The sequence below is a fragment of the Vicia villosa genome, linkage group LG4, assembly GCF_029867415.1.
Source record: "Vicia villosa cultivar HV-30 ecotype Madison, WI linkage group LG4, Vvil1.0, whole genome shotgun sequence".
Taxonomy (NCBI): domain Eukaryota; kingdom Viridiplantae; phylum Streptophyta; class Magnoliopsida; order Fabales; family Fabaceae; genus Vicia; species Vicia villosa.
The window spans coordinates 133,541,315-133,564,332 of record NC_081183.1 but is presented as its reverse complement, the minus strand read 5'-3'; the positions used below and the strand labels follow the sequence as shown (position 1 = coordinate 133,564,332).

Genomic DNA, 23,018 nt, shown 5'->3' with positions numbered 1-23,018 from the left:
TGCAAAGTATGATGGAGTTTCTTGCCCAAAACTGCATCTGAGGTCCTATGTAAGGAAGATACTACCTCATACAGCAGATAACAAATTGTGGATTCATTTCTTCCAGGAAAGTCTATCGGGTACACAACTCGAGTGGTACTACCAGCTGGAAAGTACAAAAGTTCACACCTGGGAAGATTTGGCTACTGCTTTCTACAAACAATATCAATACAACGCTGACCTTGCACCAACCCGTACTCAACTGCGGGGCATGTCTATGGCACCAAAAGAAAGTTTCAAAGGGTATGCACAAAAATGGAGAGATCTGGCTGGAAGGGTTCAACCACCCTTATCTGATCGCGAGCTGGTCGACATGTTCATGGGCACTTTAACTGGCCCTTTCTACAGTCATTTGCTGGGAAGCTCATCATCAGGTTTCACTGACCTGATATTAACTGGAGAGCGTGTCGAAAGCGGTATTCGAAGTGGAAAAATTCAAATAGGCTCCTCCTCTGGTACTACAAAGAGGCCCATCAGTGGGAGAAATGAAGTCAATACAATGCATAGTCAGAAAGGTCGCAAAAGTGAGCATCACCAATCTGTAGGGGCAGTTCTGATCTCCGCACCCGCACCTCAAAAAGATCAACCGCCGAAGTATACGCGTCGACCAGATGCACCAAGAAGAAACTTCACCAGAATCAATATGCGAATCTCTCAAGCATTGCAGCATTTGTTAAAAGCAAATATGATTACATTGAAAGATCCTCCAAAGAATGTCAACACTTCCTCTCCGAGTTATCGCCCTGATGCAACATGTGCATACCATTCTAACTGTCCAGGACATGACGCAGATCACTGTCGGACCCTAAAAAATAAAATACAAGACATGATAGATCTTGGGGAAATTGAATTCGATCCTCCAGAGATTCCAAATGTCATCACTGCACCTATGCCAAAGCACGACAAGACCGTTAATGCTATCATAGACACTGTTTACATCTATGATGTGAGAGAATTGTCAACTCCGCTCCTTGAAGTCAAAAGAAAGCTAATCCGAGCTGGTTACTTTCCAGGTTGTGACCCTGATTGCTTTTATTGTGCACATCTACCCAATGGTTGTGAGAACCTGAAAATAGGAATTCAAAAATGGATTGATCGCCGTATCATTATGTTTGAAAGGCTCCCTTCTATGGACGTTTTATGCGAAGTCTTTTCAAATGGGATGAGAATAGAGGATGTCTCAGTGGTTTCTAACATACAGTTGAAAATCCCTACCAAAACTCCTTTCAAAATTTCTGCTGCACCCAAAGTGGCATCGGTAATCATTACCAGTCCGACTCCATTTCCATACTCCTCAGACAAAGCTGTCCCGTGGAGTTATGAAACTAATGTTTATGTCCATGGAGTTAAGCAAGACACCTTGACTGAAGAGGCCATGAATTTTACTACTCCAACTGTTGATAATATTGTGGGTACTAGTAAGATTACGAGAAGCGGAAGGATCTTTTCACCAGAAATTTCTCCAAAGGTTGCTACTAATCCAGTCCAGGTCCCAGTTCCTAATCAAGATATCAACGCTCGAGGCAAAGAGCCGCTAGTTGAACCAGTTCAAGTACCGGTGGAAGTCACTGTTGAAGATCCAAAAATGGAGGAAATATTGAAAATCATCTGCAAAAGTGATTACAATATTGTCGAACAATTGGGGCACACTTCTTCAAAGATTTCAATGCTGTCTTTGCTAAAATATTTAGAGGCTCAAGCCAAGGCCCTGATGAAGTTCCTGAAAGCTGCACATGTACCACAAGAGATTTCAGTCGATCAATTCGAAAATTGTGTTGCCAGTCTAACAGTGAACAATGGTCTCGGTTTCTCTGATGCTGATTTAACCCCTGCTGGGAAAAATCACAATAAAGCCCTGCACATCTCTATTGAATGTAACGGCACCATGCTGTCTCATGTGCTGGTAGATAACGGTTCCTCTTTGAACGTGTTACCAAAAGCAGTACTGGAAAAACTTGACTTCGAAGGAGTTGTGTTACAACCAAGCGATGTTGTGGTAAGAGCCTTCGACGGGTCAACAAGAACAGTATACGGAAAATTAAAGCTCCCAATTAGAGTGGGCTCTCAGATCTTTGATTCTATCTTTTACGTAATGGAATTTCACCCAGCATATTCCTGTTTACTAGGACGCCCTTGGATACATGGGGCAAATGTTGTAACTTCTACCCTGCATCAGAAGTTAAAGTATCCGGTAAAAGGTAAGGTTGTCACAATTTATGGCGAAGAAGAGTATGTGGTTAGCCACCTAAGTAACTCCAAGTATGTTGAGATGGATGGTGAATTCATCGAAACTCCCTGCCAATCTTTTGAGGTGGTCTTTCCAGATGTCTCTACTGCTAAACACATTTCTGTTACTCCTGCTACAAAAGTAACTCCAACTATGGCTTCTCTCAAAGATGCCAAAGCTGTGATCGAAGAAGGTGGTTGGACAGTATGGGGACAACTCCTCGATGTACCTTACAAGTTCGATAAGCTAGGCCTGGGCTATGCTAATGGAACTCAAAAGAACGATCAAAGTCCTCGTTCTGGAGGATTAATGTCACATTTCATCAGCTAAGGAGTGAATGCTATTGAAGACGATGGAGTGATCTTTAACCATATTCCACCTGTTTCCATGGAAGTTTGGGATACTTTGGGAGAACCAAGCGGCGGGTATGATTTTCTAGTAAAGTACACTGCACCTCAGAGTTCTTTTATTGCTATGGAAGACATTACCCCAACTGGATGGGATGATCAGTTTGAAGATTGCAAAAGTTTCACAAGTTCCATCACTGAGAAATACCAAAGTCCACCTAGTCCAAAGGAAGTTTGGGATACATTAGGAGAACCAAGTGGCAAGTATGACTTTATGGTGAAGTATTTCGCTCCCCTGAGCTCGCAGATCGCTATTGAAGACATCACCCTAACTGGATGGGACAATCATTTCGGAGACAATATGACATTCACAAGCCCTGACGCTCCTGAACAAGCATGGGAAACACCAAATAATGAGAATGATTTCCTAATGCAGTACACTGCTCCCCATAATGCTCAAGTCTCCCTTGAAGACATCATTCCAATTGGATGGGACGATCTTATCGGGTATCTCGCTCAGCCAACAGAGGTATCTCAGCCTGGGCTCTCGTACCCAGCAGAGTATCTTGCCTATCCCGAAGGATCAACAACTCATTTCTCCACCAAAGAAGTCAATGCTGTGGAAGACGAAGAAGATAACTGCAACTGGAGCAGCTGGATACTCCCTGCTCACAACAATGGATTGAACAAGTGGGAAGCTGAGGATGTGATCTCCTTTGATCAGGAGTAAATGCAATTTCCTATTTTCGTTGTTTATATGTGCAAAGATAAAAATGGTTCTTGTACTATCGAACCATGAACTTGAAAGCAGTGTGCCTTGCCCGAAGCACACTGGTCCTTTTTATAAGGGTTTGTCATATCATGATCATGTTCATTCAATAAAATCATGGGACGTTTGCATATTCAAATTTTGTGATCCTTTTTCTTTCTTTGCTTTATTCATTTTCAAATAGCTATGTGTTCTTACACACACCCACTTAAATAAATGCAGATTCACATTCACTCTGGATCCTGTTGATAACGATTCTGCTATTGCCAGTCATGACTTCGAAAATCCGATTTACCAAACTGAGGACGAAAGTGAGGAAGATTGTGAAGTACCAAGGGAACTTGCAAGGCTATTAGAACAAGAGGAAAAGACTATACAGCCGCATGAAGAACCAATTGAAGTAATTAACTTGGGCAGTGACGAAGAAAAGAAAGAGGTCAAGATAGGGGCTGGTCTAGAAGACAGTGTCAAGCAAAGACTGATTCAAATGTTACAAGACTACGTTGAGATATTTGCCTGGTCCTATGAAGATATGCCTGGCCTTGACACGGATATTGTGGTTCATCGCCTGCCGATCAAAGAAGGTAGCACCCCAGTTAAGCAGAAACTGCGGAGGAGTAGGCCCGATATGTCAAAAAAGATCAAAGACGAGGTTGAAAAGCAATTCAATGCTGGCTTTCTGAAAGTTGTAAGTTATCCTCCTTGGATAGCTAACATCGTGCCTGTACCTAAAAAAGACGGGAAAGTCAGAATGTGTGTAGACTACAGAGATCTGAATCGGGCAAGCCCCAAAGATGATTTCCCTTTACCTCACATCGATGTACTGGTTGACAATACCGCACAATGCCAGGTATTCTCCTTTATGGATGGATTCTTAGGGTACAATCAAATCAAGATGGCGCCCGAAGACATGGAAAAAACAACTTTCACAACACCCTGGGGAACCTTTTGTTACAAAGTAATGCCCTTTGGTTTAAAGAATGCATGAGCAACATATCAGCGTGCAATGGTAGCCCTGTTCCATGATATGATTCATCAGGAAATAGAGGTTTATGTTGATGATATGATTGCAAAATCCAACACCGAAGAAGAACATCTGGGTCATCTGCACAAGCTGTTTGATAGACTCAAGAAGTACAGGTTGCGACTAAATCCGAACAAGTGTACCTTTGGAGTAAGATCCGGTAAACTCTTAGGTTTCATCGTCAGTAGCAAAGGTATTGAAGTTGATCCTGCCAAGGTCAAAGCCATTCAAGAAATGCCCATACCCCGTACCGAGAAACAAGTCAGAGGATTCTTGGGACGTCTGAATTACATAGCCAGATTTATTGCCCATATGACTACTACTTGTGTGCCAATCTTTAAACTGCTGAAGAAAGATCAAGTGGAAAGATGGAATGACAAATGCCAATTAGCCTTTGATAAGATCAAGGAATATCTTCAAAAACCGCCAATCTTGTTACCACCAGTGGAAGGACGACCTCTGATAATGTACCTAACTGTGTTAGAAGATTCAATGGGGTGTGTACTGGGGCAACATGACGAGTCTGGCCGAAAGGAGCATGCAATCTACTATATTAGCAAAAAGTTTATCGATTGTGAAACAAGATACTCACTGCTCGAGAAAACTTGCTGTGCCTTAGCATGGGCGGCTCGCCGACTAAGGCAGTATATGCTAAACCATACCACTTTCTTGATCTCCAAAATGGATCCTATCAAGTATGTGTTCGAAAAACCTGCTCTCTCTGGAAGAATAGCAAGATGGCAAATGATCTTAACAGAGTATGACATCCAGTACACTTCACAAAAAGCAATCAAAGGAAGTGTGGTAGCTGATCATCTGGCTCATCAAGCAGTGGATGATTATCAAGCGTTGAACTTTGACTTCCCAGATGAAGACATTATGCTAGTTACTGACTACAAACAACCAGGACCGGAGGAAGGACCCGAGCCAGGATCCCGATGGACTATGGTTTTTGATGGAGCTTCTAATGCACTTGGCAATGGCATCGGAGCTATAATCATTTCTCCTACGGGAGGACATACACCATTCACTTCCAGATTATGCTTCAACTGCACTAACAATATAACCGAATATGAAGCATGTATTCTGGGTCTCAAAGCTGCAATTTATTTAAGAATCAAGTTCCTGGAGGTCTACGGAGACTCGGCGCTTGTAATTTATCAAGTCAAAGAGGAATGGGACACGAAGCACCCGAATCTAATTCCATACAAAGAATACGTGCTAAGTTTGATTCCCTACTTTGAAGAAATCACTTTTGAACATATTCCGCGTGAAGAAAATCAACTAGCTGATGCCCTAGCTACCATGTCATCTATGTTCAAAGTCAGGTGGGACAATGAAGCGCCAATGATCACCATTTACAGACATGATAAACCAGTCTATTGCAATGAGATTGATACCGAAGGAATGGAAGAAAAACCATGGTTCCATGAAGTAAAAAGATATCTCGAAGCTCAGGAGTACCCTGAAGAGGCATCCATTAACGATAGAAAGTTTCTAAGAAGATTTGCTGCTAAATTCTTTCTAAGTAATGGAATCCTGTACAAACGCAACCATGACTCGACTTTGCTTCGTTGTGTAAACAAGAAGGAAGCAGAACAGATTATGGAAGACATACACGATGGTGCCTTTGGTACTCATTCAAGTGGATATACAATGGCTAAAAAGATCTTAAGAGCAGGTTATTACAGGTCTACCATGGAGATAGACTGCCATCGTCACTCCAGAACCTGTCACAAATGCCAGATATATGCCGACAAAGTACATGTACCTCCAGTCCCGTTAAATGTCTTGACGGCTCCTTGGCCTTTTGCAATGTGGGGTATTGATATGATTGGAAAAATCAAGCCTACTGCCTCCAACGGACATTGTTTTATCCTGGTCGCTATCGATTACTTCACCAAATGGGTAGAAGCAGCTTCATTTGCTTCTGTCACCAAGAGCGTGGTGGCCCAGTTTATCAAGCAAAATCTCATTTGTCGGTATGGCATCCCTGAAAGGATCATCACAGACAATGGCACAAATTTAAACAACAGAATGATTACTGAACTCTGCACACAGTTCAAGATCAAACATCATAATTCCTCTCCATATCGACCAAAAATGAATGGCGCCGTGGAAGTTGCCAACAAGAATATCAAGAAAATCATACAAAAGATGACAGTAACCTACAAAGACTGGCATGAGATGTTACCTTTTGCTCTTCATGGTTATCGCACATCAGCGCGTACTTCAACAGGGGCAACTCCATTTTCCTTAGTCTATGGTATGGAGGCAGTTCTTCCAATTGAAATTCAGATTCCTTCCCTAAGGATTATGAAAGAAGCTGATCTAGACGAAGACGATTGGATTCAGACTCGGTTGGACCAGATAAACTTGATTGATGAGAAGAGGCTCGCAGCTATTTGTCATGGTCAGTTGTACCAGAAGCGTATGATCAAAGCCTTCAACAAGAAAGTCAAAAGTCAGGCATATCAAACCGGTGATTTGGTTGTAAAACGCATCATCCTACCACAAGGTGACCCCAGGGGCAAGTGGACTCCCACTTATGAGGGACCGTTTGTAATCAAGAAAGTATTCTCCGGCGGAGCCATGTTGCTTACCACTATGGACGGCGAGGATTTCCCACACCCTGTAAATGCGGACATAGTCAAAAAGTACTTCGCTTAAAGAAAAGCTCGCTAAGTTGAAAACCTGAAAGGGCAACTTAAGCAAAAAATGAGCGTCTCGGTGGATTGAAAACCTGAAAGGGCAATCCAGGCAAAAATTAGAGACTAAAAAATAATTATCCCTGTAGGCTGAAAACCTGAAAAGGCAGCCTAGGCAAAAGTTAGGGAATAAAGCGTACGACTATGTCCCATTTAGCTACCTAATCACCTTCGAGGTTCAACACATTAAAGGCACCGATCAGTCCAATCACTTTCTTCCAACAAGTGAGGGATGAGATACTCAAAGACAGATTGGCAATAGCAGAATTGAAACTTGACTGGATTGTTTTCACATAGCTATTTCTCTTTATAAGTACTTTTCAAAGTTTTATGACAATTTCCTACTACTAGGATTTTTGTCTCCTTGTACTAATCCGCCTATTATGGCTCTTTTTCAAAAATCAATGCAGATCATGCTCAAAATCAATGTTTCCACTTTTTCTGTTTTGAATACGTAAACGTCCCAATGATAATTTTGAATGAACATATGCATTTGAATATGATTGATGTTTATAAGAAAAACAGGAATGGCATTCAGGTAATGTCCCAATCATCTGGGCATCATCCCGAAACCAGCTTCAGAGGAAAATTCCCCAACAGAGACGTATTTCTCAGCAAATTCCTCAATGAGATTTTTCTCTCCAACAAAATGATTCGAGAAATCTTATTCCCCAGCAGGGCTGTTCAAGATCACTATCCCTAGAAGGTGTGGTCTCCACACCAAGGCTTGGTCAAATAGTGCATCGGAGGATTATGCATCTTTCTCATTCCCATTCAAGGGGCATCAAAATCAGAACTTTCAAAATTACCTTCATCCCCAAGCGGTAATCAAAGATCCGTCAACAGAGTACTCTGGTCCGTGAGGAATTTCTCCAGCCGAGTATACTCGAACAAGATAGCAAAAATCATCAACGATCACAATGCTTTCGTTTCCAAAATAGCAAGCAGGGATTTATTTTCCCAACCAGAAGTTTGATACGCTCTAAGTTGCATAAGTCATACATCATACGCATATTCATACACAGCATATAATGTTTCATGACAAACGCATACATAACATGCACATTTCTCACTTAGTTTGAGAATCTCAACATATACATGCATCATGACATTGCATGTCACTAATTTGATTTTTTCAGGTGGACGAATATCCTCAAACAAGTTGTTCTCAATCACATGCAGTGTTCCCCTGAATTCTATTCAGAAGAACGTTCCTTTCAGATATAATCAAGCCAAAGATTCATCCTGAAGAGATCTTTCTTTTCAAAACACCTATCAACTCAAAAAAAAAAAGCAACACAGATCTAAGTCGATACCTTGGACGGTTCCTTAATGATCTACCTTCGGATCTAAGTCGATACCTTGGACGGTTCCTTAATGATCTACCTTCAGATCTAAGTCGATACCTCAGATGGTTCCTCATAGATCAACTTTCAAAATCTAAAACGGAAACTTTGGACAGTTCCTTAACGATCAGCCTCCCAGACTTAAAGCGGTAACCTTGGACGGTTCCGAAACGGTCAACGCAGAGGTTTTCAAATCCTTCATCAAGATATAATCAAAGGATTCATTCTGATGAACAAACCATCAAAACATTCAATAGATGGCATTTGAAAGCCCATCTCAGGTAATGTTATGATCTGCCAACATTATCTCTCAGACAACACTCAAATGCAATTTCCAACATCACTCCGATGGAGGTAAGTGCAAATTTTCAGGGCATCTAAAATATTCAATCATCTTCTACCTTCAGATTCCAAACAGTCTCTTCAGGTTTAAGAAGATTGAATAGGGGCAACTGTTATACCCCAAAATTTGCCCGCATCTTTTTCAGAAAGAAGGCAACAAACTTCTATCTAAAAATTGAGAGTTTCATATAATCTTGGATTTTATTTCCTGATTTTATGAACACTCGGTTTTTAGAATTTTTCTTATACGGTATTTTGGTTCGCTGTTGAATTTATTCTTACACAAACGCCAATTACTGTTTATCACTTCACACACGCTGTTTATTTGAGATTTATTTACAGATAAATAGTACTGACGCAATTGGTACAGAATTAAATCTTTTTGCAGGCGCAGAGTCCGGGGATTCAGACTGTACTGGTAACAAGTAAATTATTATTAGTTTTTTGTTTCCCACTAATTTTTGTACTATATTCTATTATTTTCAAAATCTTTTCCTTTCTTTTCAAATCTCTTTCTTTCAAAATCAAATCCTAACTTTATTCTACACATCTCTCTTTTTCAAACCCTACCATACACTTTCTTTCAAACCCTACTACCACTCAAATTTTCCTTTTTTGTACGGAATCACTTCATTCCCCAACGTCTCTATCCTTCTTTTCACTCTATAAATACCTCTCATTTTTTCCATAAATTCTCACATCAAATTTCAACTCATCCCTCAAATTTATACCTCCTATTTATTTTCTCTTCTTCCCCGGCAAAATGGCAAAGTGGGTGGATACACTGTTTCTTATAGTCATCACTGTTTCTACGGTGATCATGTCTTTCTTCTGTCTACATAGTCCTGAGAAATGCGGACCTGCGATGTTTACACTTCCGATCATCTATATGCTGTTGTTTATAGCATGGATTTTTAATCGTCATTTTTAAAGTTTGTCGTATCTTTTGTTTTCAAATAATGTACCGTTTATTTGTCGTACTGTTCATTATATTATGTAATATTTGTACTGTCAGTATAAAATGTCATACTATCTGTCGTACTGTAGTTTAATTATCCAGATAATATTGTGTGTTTTCTGCCAGTTAAATATTTATTTTTCTGTGCATTAAATATTTTTCAGGGTTATTATCGGTAATTTTGTTTGCGTACAGTATATATATTATTTATTTATTATGTCTGTGTTTTTCTAACAAAAAAAAAATTAACTTTAACTTTTGAATTTTCACTTTAACTGCTACGTTAATGCGTGAACAGTCAGTTGACAGTCAAACCCGCTGACAGTGCAATTCTCCGTGTTTTGTACCATCAATCAAATCAAATCAATCTTTTGCATTTCAAAATTCCAAGATTTTTGTTCTAGAAGTCTTCTGAACATCACATGATCAACAGAAACTCAGCACTACACAAAAATCAGGTACGCTCAACTGTCTCCTACACGAACAGTCCTTAACTAGGGTTTTTGTTTTTTTCAGGAGAACAAGTTTTTTGAGACTTCAAATGGATTTCATGGACCTCCATATATCTCAAAGTACCACCATACAAATTTTCAAATTTCAATTCGCTCAGACGCACAGTCAACAGCTCAAACAGTCAACAGACGACCAGTTTGACCGAAAAGTCAACAGACAGTCAAAAATGAAATTTTTTGTTAACATCCATATTTTGTCAAAAGATTCATCATTTGATCATTGGTTGATCATAATTCATCAAGGAAAGATAAAAAATCAGCAAAACCCTAAGTTTCAAAATTAGGGTTTTCTCCTAAAAAGTCAACTGAACTTTGACTGGTCATAACTCTCTCATCATTCATCCAAAAAATTCCAACCAAATCTCATTTTGAAGGAAATTCAATTATCTTTCAAATGCAATTGGTCTCATGGTCATTAGATTCACCATTTGGAAAATATGAGCCAAGACATTACAGGTCATTTTCAAAGTCAACAAAAAGTGGTTTTTTGTAAAAGGCCATAACATCAAGATAAATTCTCCAAATGAAAAAAAGCTTCCAAAGTGGCTTGTATAGGACATCTTGAGGTTTCTAAAAAGTACAAGAACTCCTTCATATGATAAAAATTGAGGGATTTATGCCTTGTTGAAGTTGGCTATTTTTTGGGAAAATGCATGAAATCAACATTGATCAAAAGTGTTTTTTTTTTCAAAAGGGGCCAAGTTTCTATAATCCAAACATGCTTCTAACAATGCTAAGGGCCTCCCACGACCAACCTAAGGCCCATAACATTTTATTTCTTTTTTTGGTTTAATTTTATTTCATTTAAAATTAAATTGAAAAAGAAATGGTGAAGGATAATGTTATGTAGCTTTGTTCTTAAGCATGAGTCACCAAGAATCATTCAAAGCTCCGCAGCATGAAAGGGTACAGCAGGCCTAGGGCAAGAGGGTGAATAAAAATCAAGCCATGGTTGCTTGAATTCAAAGCTTTATATATTATAAAATTCAAAGATTCAAAGAAACATCAATGCTTGGTAGCTTAGTTTTTAAGTACTTCTATGGTCAATAAATGAAGTAGAACACTTCATTAATCAAGAGACACGAATTCAGAACCATACTCTTGCTTGTATCACTCTTGTAAACAACTTGAAATATTGGAAACAAATTGAAATTCGAATTTTAATTTTAAGCTCAATTCAACCCAAACTAAATACTCAAACACGTTCCCCAAGCAAAACCTCAAAAAACGCGCATCTAAACCTCACGGTTTGCTCAAACATAAACCTACCAAAATATAATCATACATGCATATTTAACACGATGTAATCATATATTTGAGTTTGGTTTGTTGTTCTGATCGTTTCTGGAGAGTTAATTGAAGTTTGGTCACGTATCCATGAAGATACCATTTTAGGGTTCTTGAACTCTATTTTGGGGTTTTTCGTTAGAGGCAAAATTAGACAAAAATAATGACATGATTGAATTCAGTGGATCATGGCGAATAGAATGGATAGGTCGCGAAATTTTTTTGTGCATGTTTACCCCTATTCGCTATTTTGCAGGGATGAAGCTCATCTATTACAGCGCTTTTTGGCAAAAATGCTGTTAAAAGTGGAGGCTGGAGGTAGAAGACGAAGACGTGGTGCATCCCTACTGGCCAGAGCGCGCGCGTTTTGTTTTTTTTAAATTCTCTTATTCAGTGCTTTTGCAGGTGATACACGTGCCATGCTCCTCAAAATCTGAACCAACAGATCCATTTATCAGCCTATCCAACGCTTGTCACACGCAAGTCCATATTATGGACTCTTCAGCTAACCACACATGATCCAGATTTAATATACTTATATATATTCCATTTTATTTTATTTTCTTTACAATATTAATTTAAAATAGTTTAAAAAATCAAAAAAATATAATAAAAATATTTTTAGGCTTATAAAATAATCTATTATTTTTTGACATAAAAATATTTTATTTTTCTTAATAATTAAAATATTTTTTTTAATTAATTAGTATATATTTATATATTTGCTTTTTAATTATTTCAACCAATCAAAAAAATCAAAAAAAATTTGTTCTTTTTATTAAATTTAGTTTATATATTATAGAATAATTTTGTACATATTTAGAATATTTTTCTCTTTAAGTTTTAATTATTTGTATAATTGTTTATATAATTATATGTTAATTTAACTTATTAATTTTCAAAACAACTTCAAAAAATCCAAAAAAAAAATTAATTAGTTTTATTTTAAAATTAATTAACAAGCAATATGAACATATTTTAAACTTAATTTTTAGGTTTAAATTTTATTTCTACCTTTTTCTCATTTTAATTAAATTAATCATGCATTAATCCTAATTAAAATCAACCATACAAAAAATCCAAAAATATTTCTTTTATCTTATTGCAATTTAAATTCCTAGATAAAGTGTATAGGTTTTCAAATTCATGTAAATAGCGTAGTTTACATTTCCCGCACAATCGATGTAATAGCGTAGATTTACCTTCCGCATTTTACATTCCCGCATTTTTTTCCCGGTACATATAAAACTGCGTGTATGACAAAGATAAAAAACTGAAGCGTTAGATCACTAACTTCGAAGATAAAAATATCTGAATCAAAACACAATCACACTTGCACCTCTTAGGGTAATCCCTCTGTTACTCTTTTCAAAAATCAAATTCTATTGTTTCAAATGCAAAATCGAACTTTGTTTACATCCGGTAAAAGGAGAATTTTCTAAAGGAAATAGGAAAGGACCTTATAAATTTAGGGTAGATCTCCTAATTGCTTGCTCAAATCAAAACAAACAAATGTCTCATATATCATTGTTTTTCAAAATAAAACTTTCAAAAAAGACAATACTTGGTATATATCCAAACAAGGATCATTACGAAGTTAACGTTCTTTTTTTTCAAAACATCCTTCGAAAGGTAAAAACACTTTGTATACATCCGCACAAGGATCATTATAAAGTCAATTTACAAAAAATGAATTTTAAGACCACATACAAGCATTTCAAGGCAAGACAGATGATTCAAAACAAGTGAGCTAAGCAATTAAGAGCCCATGGATAACCATGGATACAAAGGGTGCTAACACCTTCCCTTTGTATAACCTACCCCCTTACCCAAAATCTCTTAAAGGTCTTTTTCTGTTTCTTTTATAAACCTTTCCTTAATTGGATAAAATAAAAGTCGGTGGCGACTCTCTGATTTTCAAAACTCAAAAACAAAAGAAGAGTCAGTTCGTATCTCTCACACGAGAGGTGGTAAAAAACCGAGCGCACGACAACAAGGTTTATAAATCTTTTCAGATTGAAGAAGCAGAACGGAATTGGTTTGGTCTATTATTTACTTAACATCTTGTATTTAACAATATTGCAGAATTTTTCAAAGAACTTCCTCAATTTGTTGTTAAGGCTGGTCCGATTTTAAGCAATCTATATGGTCCGTATTGGGAAAACAAGCTTGAGGTATTTGACTAGGCAATAAGAATTGTATTTTCGTCAAGTCAATTGTGATGATCTGATTTTAATGTGGAAGAAGAACAAGGAGATGATCAAGAAGAATATTGAGAAGTTGTGTTTTATATTATCTAGCTAGCTAGTTAGAACTTTTGTTATTTTGGGACGACTCTTTGAGAGAAACTTGTGTTTAATTTAGCTTTTGTTTTGAATCCCATGGTTGTTTTGAATTTGGGATGACATCAAAACTTAGTATCCAGCTTATTAGTGGCACTACAAAAAAAACTTACTTTTGACGTTAATGTTAATTTGCTTGTAATTAATTAGATTCTAATCATCAACATTATTGTTAATTTTATATTGATCAATATTATTGTTAATTATATATATATATACTCCCTCCGTCCCAAATTATAAGAGAAAATCACTTTTTAGATTCAGTAAAGAATTAATGTATCTGGTCTTTATATAGACCAAATACATTAATTATTCAATGAATCTAAAAAGTAATTTTCTCTTATAATTTGGGACAGAGGGAGTATATATATATATATATATATATATATATATATATATATAAAATGACATATTTATGTAATGATACAGAAATAAACCGTGGCAAGATAAATGGTTTAGAATGCATAACATATAACCACGGTTTTAAATTTGTGGTCATAACCAAACCGTGGCTATATCTTGAACCAAAATTGTATGTTAAACGTTAAATTGAAACCGTGGCTTTACCATATGGCCACAGTTCTGTAATCATGGCAAATATAAACCGCGGCCTTAATCAAACTACCTAAACCGTGGCCTATAAAAGCCACGGTTGTCAAAAAAACGTGGTATATACCAAAAAACCGTGGACTATACTTTAGGCCACGGCCGCATATCCCACAGTTGGATTTTCGTGGCCAAACCGTGGCCTCAGCGTTACGCCACGGTTATTTTGCATATAGCCTCGGTTTCTTGGGCGTGGCAGGAGACCTTTTTTTTTGTAGTGAACTCGTCTAAATCTTATGTTGAGGCAAATTTTTCTAAGTGTTTTAACCTAATTTTTTTCCAACTTCATGGGCATTTTTCACCAAGATCCAAGATGAATATGAAGGAGAACCAAAGACCAAAGTTGAAGAACATTGTTAGAGATTTCCAAAGAGTACTAGAACACCTCCATAACATATGTAGATTGGAAGTTTCAAATTAAAGAAGATGGCACCATAAGACTTGAAATTCAAGTCATGAACAAGAAGGAACCAAGTTATAAAACCAATTCAAACTCACAAAATCTGCAAAGACAGTTCGTATAACTTGTTTAACACCCCATAATCATAGGATTACACTTGCTTTTAAGCTATAATCCAAGTGTTCCAAGCATTGTCCAAGTGATCATTCCATTTTAAGACTAAAGTTAACACTTCCATTTTGAAAAATAGGCTTTAATCACCAAGTCAACTTGTCTTGAGCCTCTACATTGTTTCTTCTGCACCAAAAGAAAATTGAAACCAACAAGCAAGCCAACTATCTGCAGAAGAATCTCTCTCAAGCATGCCTAAAGTTGGTACTTCACCATGGGACCCATAACTTTCATGTTCCTTCATCAAGAAGCAAAATGAGATAACTTGAACATGTGACCTTCAATTTATCTGATTCCATCACCCACAAATCCTAGTTTTGGCCTATAAATAGGAGGCTTTGCCTCTAAAAATAAACACACCTCAATTCTCAAAGTTACCCTCTCATCCAAAATCTCCAAAAATTGTCACTTTCACAAACTTAGTCATTCTAATCTCTAAGAAATTTCTCTGTCAAACAATCACTCAAATAGCTTCTAAATATCATTTTGAAGCTGTTCATCATATCCACTCATCCCCAAAACACCTCTAACTCCGAATCACTATCAAACCTCTATTGTTGCACATTTTTTAGCCTTAACCATCAAACTTCTATTTGGCTTGAGCATTGTTCAAATATCCACTTCATACACCTCATATACATCACATAGGAGTTGTCCAAACACTCAAACAACTTCTGTAACACCTGAAACAAAAACCTCTATTTCCAACTTTTGCTATTTGCAGATGCAGTCGGGTAGACCATTCCCGAGGTGTTCAAACTCAAGTAGGAATTCAGTTAGCTTCTATAAGGTGCCAGGAAGTTTCCTAAGTCATCAATTCTTTTCTGGAAGTTCATTAGAGCACATTTCGAATTCCAGTTTGCAGAGGTAAGCTCTTGGACTTGAGCTTCCTCATTTGGGCATCATTTTGAATAAAACTTGATACCATTCTACTCAGCACAATGTAGGGATCACAAGCCCTCTATTTGTGTTCATTTATTCACTATATACATCATTTAGTTTTATTTTCAAATATTTAGGGTTCATATCTGGAAATTCTGGTAAGACAGACTCAGAATGTCATACACAATGTCACGACACCTTTTCTATCATCAGCTTAGCTGAGGTAGTACATACAGATCCCCCGTATTTTGATTACTTCTTGAATTCAGAAGTCCATAAGTGTCGAGATCATATTAGTTCAGTTAACACAAATAACTCTGCTTAGCAGAAGTTCTGTGACAGCACAGTCATTAAACCAAACACTGATGTCATGCATGATGTTATGACATCCAAGCTGAAAAAACAAATAAACAATGCAGAAACATAAACAACACACAAAATTGTTCACCCAGTTCGGTTCTAACTAACCTACTATGGGGGCAACCAAGCCAGGAAGGAAATCTACTATCAGTAGTCTTAATTTGAAGCTAAACTCCCCCGTTTACAACTTCTCACTTAAACCCTACCCAATGCAATCTCTACCTAGCTTCTCCCTAGATATGGAATATCTCAATTCCACTCCCAATCATAGCAATGATGTCTAGCAGTCAACAACTCAGCCACTGCATCGACGGCCTAATTCCCAACACTCTAAACACAAATAAACACAATATTAACTTGAAGTTTCTTACAAGCTTCCTCCAAGAACAAACATTTACTCATTGTTTCACATCTTCTGAGTGATTACACTAAACCTCTCACCTACAAGTTTTGAGGCACAAATCAGTGACCATCCCACACACCGGGTGGTTCACCTACACGGCTAACCCTAGAGACTACATCTTCCTAGCTCTGGCTATTAGCACTACAAAATTAGGTTACAAAGATTTCTATTTATAACCTGATCCCAAATTGGACTTGGGCTTACAAATTGCAGCACTCTGGCTGTTACAAATATGCAGAAAATATTCTGCTACAAATAAGTTCTTTTAATCCTGAGTTTCCTAAATTAGAAACTGCTGAATCCAATCTTCTGATCTGATTCTTCCTGAATCTTCAATCTTCTGATCTGATTCTTCAATTATTCTTTTGACCTTTAAATATGCGCCACATAGGATTACATAATATTCATTGAATATTCTGTATCTGTTTTAAACCAAACTGAATCTTTCTTCCTTAGTTCTGCATGTGCGATGTCATGGTTGAAGTCATGACATTCCATATCACATCTTGATTTAGTACCTGTTTTGATCTTTTCATATTTGCAAGACTTATACAATATTACATTCAGCTGCTATTAAGTTTTAGCCAAGCATAGATGCCAATAAGACAATTCTACAGAGCAGAACATTAACAATATCTTTTTCTGAGAAATTCATGAGCCACATATTAAATTAATTTACGAATGATACATGGTTGAGTTCGTATTTCAATTTTGAACATGTTAGGTCTTTACTTCATTAACATTGATTGCTTAAATCCTGAACATGATTTCTCTAAAAATCTCTGATCAAAGGTTGAAGATGAAGTTGAGTTGAACTTTGAAATGTGTTTTATTTTATATTTTAGGGAAATGCTAACTAGTGCCCTCAGGGCAATGGTTAAAATTTTAAAATAGTAACTTTATCTCGGTAATCTGCGAATGTAATGTCTTGGTAATTGAAATATTAAAATTTCTTTAAAATATTTTGTTTTTTAGAAATGTTTAACCATTTCCCTGAGGGCACTGGTTAGCAAGACCCTATATTTTATTAAGCGTGTGTTACTTACAAACGAAGAGCTTTGGCTCAGTGGCTAAGTTTTGTGTTGTTAACCATTAGGACGCGGGTTCAAACCTCCATAGGGCCAAACTTAATTTTTACCACTTGTTTCTTTTAATTTTTTTTACAAACTTTCACATTTTTATTAAAAATAGCAAAAGTATTTATTTGAACCTAATTTTTTGCACACTCTTTATTTGTCTTGTTTATTTTGAGAATATATTTTAAAATCACATAAATATTTATTTATTAGTCATTTAAAAATTAAATCAAAAACAAGTCTTTTATGTTTTAAAATATTTTAAAATCAATTTATTTTTAATATTTTCACCATGTAAATTGTATGTCTTTTTGTGTGAATTAATTAGGGCTAGGTTAAAATCAACTTTGATGGTAACATGTTCCCTTAAACCAATCCTCTTTTAGGGTTTGACTCTTAAATCAACTTTTGGAATCAATTAGGTTTAGGTGTACATAAACCCTAAAAATCCTAACTTTGTGATCTCTTGATCTTTTGATCTGTAGCAATGCCATGTTGGTATAACTTGTTGCCTTGATCTCTCCTTACTTGTATACTTGTACATACACTTGTTGATCCATCCTTGTACATCTATAACTTGGTTATGTTATTGTCTTTGTATATATATACATTATCTACTAACTCACATACATGAGACATTTATCCATCATCACATCATATTCATTCATACATGAAATGATCTTGAGGTATATCATCCTTTTATCCATTCAACTTTTATCTTTGAGTTTATACATTGACATATTGTTGATCTCACCCTTGATTGTATCCATAATTCACATGTTATCACACACACACACACACACATACACACACACACTTGAGATATTCACCATGAATGGTTGCTTAAGATGTTTCCTAAATTTCAAAGAAATGGGAATGGTATTGACTAAAATTGTAAAGGTACTAAATCTCTTTTCCAAACTCTTTTACTTTGTGCTTAGTATTGTTAAAGCTTTGCACCCCACATAACCTTCCCCTTGCATAACAAAATCCCTATACCCAAATCTCTGATAAGTTTATTAGTTTTGATTTTAAAAACTTTTGTGGGTTTTATTTCGCTCTTTCTCCCATTTCCTTTGAAAACAATAAAGCGCAGTGGTAACTCTGTTAAAACATATGAGCTAAGTCAATCAACGGATTTAGTCCCACAAATTTCACCGCTACAAGTGGTTCAACACACTTTTTCACTGTATATCTTCATGTAAATTGCGAATTCGGAGATCTTCCTCAAAGAAACAATTTTCGACCCCAACACATGAACTGTAGTAAACCTCGAGACGAAACTTTTGACATTTGGATAGCCTCAAACGGGCTCAGTGGGCGAAAGTTATGAATTTTCGAACATCCGGAAGACAAATGAACATCAAAACCGGAATATCAAGAACAATTAATTCGCACTACTTTTCTTAATGAATTGACTTTCGATCTGAACACAAAAGATGTAGAGAAATCCGAAATGTCCTTACTACGCAGGAATTGAGCCCATACGACCTTCCAGTCGGAAGTTGTGAATTTTGCAGTTGTACCGTAAGAACGGACTTTTGAACCAAATTGTCCCAAAACAATGGAAACTCTTAACCTCTTTTGTAATTCAAAGCACATCGGAGTGCGAGGGCACTTGCTATGAGAGGGATTTGATGGATCCCTAATGAGAGAGCTTGAGAACATATGCGGATCATACCACACTTCAAGAAACCTGAATTCTTGATTCACTGTATCAATTGACAAAACAGTCATTTCTGATGTAGCTTTAGAAGAATGGAACCTTGTTCCCGTGATCATAGAGCCAATGCCATGTATGTATACATATGGTCCAATGCAAAGCCTAAGCTAGTTAGAAAGATAGGAGGGTAAATTTTAGGGTGCAACAATTATGCAGTAGAAATACACATTGTTGTATAATGAAATTAAACAAACAAATGATTGTATATGTAGGAGCATCAACTAGATAATGGATGGACATGTCGATATTATGTCATGAAAAATATGTTTGACATTATTGATGTTTGTAATTTTTAAAGATTCAATAAGTAGTATAACTTAAAACATTTTTCTATTACATATATTGAATAAAAAACATGTAAGTTATTGTTTTAAACACATGAATTTGTTACATGTTAAACTTGTAGAAATTCACAGACACCTCATCATATTGAAAAGAGTCAATTGACTACATACGACAACTTTGGACTCAGTTTTTTTGCATATGGTTGAAGAGTAAAATCTAAAAGAATGTTTAATCCAAATGGTTAAAGAGCAAATGAATTAAGAAATAGTCACAAAACGAAAGCCATTGAAAAAAACACATACACACTTATATATATATATATATATATATATATATATATATATATATATATATATATATATATATATAAATGAATGTTATGTTGGTACTAGATACATGAAAAAAGCGATTTTTTTTTTTACATATGGATATAATTTTTGTTTGATGTATAACCTGTTGGTACGATTTAAAAATATTTGGTTTAATAAATTTTTAAATAAATGTTACAATAAAATTCGGATATTTTACACCCATTCTATCTAATACAGGATGTAAATTCATTGTATTTCAATGTAATTATCAAATATTTTACATACAATATATATATATATATATATATATATATATATATATATATATATATATATATATATATAAATATATATATATATATATATATATATATATATATATATATATATATATATATATATATATATATATAAAGTAGGGTGTAAATTAGTTTACATTCTTTGTCAGTATCATTCATTTTACACTCGATTTAGTTAAATTAAGGGATAAATGCATTTAAATTCAATGTCAATATTTGATATTTTACACCCATTTTAGTTAAAATATGGTGTAATTTTTCGCTTTCTACACACATTTTTAAACAAGTGTAAATTCTTCCCGCATATCTCACCCTTTGAATTTACATTCAATGATAACAAGTGTAACATGTCTAGAAAATGGGTGTAAAGTTCTCTTTCTGCACTATTGTAAAATAAAATAGCAAACCAACAACTGAGAGATATGTCTCAATTGGTGGGTTGTGTTAGAAATTGAGAAATATAATTTTGAGAAAGACAAACTAGAAAGAATTAGTGGCTTTTATGAAAGTGACGACTTTTAGGACATTTTGAGTTTGAATATTCAAATAAAAAGTTATACAATCTAAAATCACAAATGATTTTAAAATATGGTAAATTATATAACATTAAATATTATTAAATGTGTTTGGATGTTTCTTTTTTAAAATGAGTTATTAAAAACCTTTGATTATTATAAAATAAATAATATTTAAACAAAAAATTCATACCAACTATAAAATCACAAACCATTTTTCAAAATATATAAAACTATATAAAATTAAACATTATTAAAAAATTAAATATATAAATATATTTAAATATTATTTTAAAAAATTCGATATTTAAATGAATTTTTAGTCAAACATTCTTTTTAACATTTTCCAAGAGTCATTATTATGACAAAAAAGAAAAATGAATCATATGACACTTAAAAATATAGAAAATTATTGTGTTAATAAATATAAAATACGCTTTGATCCCAAAACTTTATATTTTAAAATATAATTAATTTAAATTTTAAATTTGTTAAAAATAAATAATTAAAAGAATATATTAATACCCTAATTTTTTTACTATATTTTATCACATTGAACTCAAACGCTGTATTTTATCATATTTAATGCGTAGGCCCATATAAAATAACTTATTTTCTTAGCTATACTTCAAAGCCCTCTATTAGCAAATAGTCTCTCTAGGATTTTTCTTAAGCATTAATATTTTCCAACTACACTTGTTCAAGATTGAAAAGTATTATCCAAATTCATGTAGCATGTGAAGAAAAAAATTCCCAACGACCTGATATTAGTCATTATCTTCATCTATTGGCCATCTAAATTCTAAGCAATACATCTTCAGTTCCTATAAATACTAAACATAACTCCACTCATAAATCACACAGCTAGCCAAGCATCTTCTAAATTATTAATTTGTTATTTCTCATACTAGCTAGCATTATAAATCATGGGTGTTTACTCTTTTGATGATGAAAAAACTTCTGTTGTAGCACCTGCTATACTTCACAAAGCTCATGTTACAGATGCTAACACTCTTATCCCAAAGGTTATTGATGACATCAAAAGTATTGAAATTGTTGAAGGAAACGGCGGTGTCGGAACCATAAAGAAAATCACTTTCGTTGAAGGTCAGTATACGTACATATATACTCTCAATATGTTCTCCATATATAAAGTTATAATTGCAAGTTTCATTCTTTTTTTAATTCATTTTATTAAAAAAAAAACTCCATAATTATTATGTGCAGATGGTGAAACCAAGCATGTGTTGCACAAAATAGAGTTAGTAGATGCTGTTAACTGGAATTACAACTACAGCATAGTTGGAGGTGCGGGACTTCCAGACACATTTGAGAAGATCTCGTTCGAGGCTAAATTGTTTGCAGGACCAAATGGAGGATCCATTGCAAAGCTGACTGTGAAATACTTCACAAAAGGTGATGCTGCTCCTAGTGAAGAGCAACTCAAGAAGGATAAAGCTAAGAGTGATGGTCTTTTCAAAGCTCTCGAGGGTTACTGTGTGGCTAATCCTGATTACAACTAAACTATATAGTCATTAAGTGTTTGCTTTATACATGGTGTGTTGTGATACATTATACTAAATATCTAGTGTGCTTAATTTGGGTTCGAATGTAATGTTTTTTTCCTTTTCCATATGTTGCAGAAGTGGGTGTGAGATTTTAAGTCATGTTTCTACCTATCCAATAAATGATAATAATACTTCATCTAATTCTGTTTACTTGGTTTTTTATATAGTTGTTCTAATTTTCTTTAGCATAGCTTCTCAGGATGAATGAAAATTTCATTTATGTCATGCTTGACTTCAACGCCTAACATATACGACATTCTTCCAAGATCATTCATGTTGAACTTCTTCTTAATAGATTGCTTGAACTCCTCAAATATGATTTGACCATTTCTTGTTTATATCAAAAGTTATTTCAAGGTCAAGAGTCCGAAATCGCGTGTGGAAGTGATGCTCATAGAATTCCATTAACTCTGCATTTGCACAAATATTTCATTATTCTCTTCTCAAAAAAACATAAGCCATGTTCAATTCACATTACAGTAAAAATGTGACATTACGATATAGAAAAGCAAACTCAA

General features: G+C 35.2%; 1 protein-coding gene across 1 annotated transcript; it reads left to right on the top strand.

Annotated features, from left to right (window-relative positions):
• Positions 1 to 21,774: 21,774 nt before the first annotated feature.
• LOC131599708 (disease resistance response protein Pi49-like) lies at positions 21,775 to 22,641 on the top strand. Its single transcript, XM_058871980.1, has 2 exons — positions 21,775 to 22,039; positions 22,160 to 22,641. The coding sequence occupies exons 1-2, from the start codon at positions 21,859 to 21,861 to the stop codon at positions 22,453 to 22,455; spliced, it is 477 nt and encodes a 158-aa protein (XP_058727963.1). The 5' UTR covers positions 21,775 to 21,858; the 3' UTR covers positions 22,456 to 22,641.
• The last annotated feature ends 377 nt before the right edge of the window (positions 22,642 to 23,018 follow it).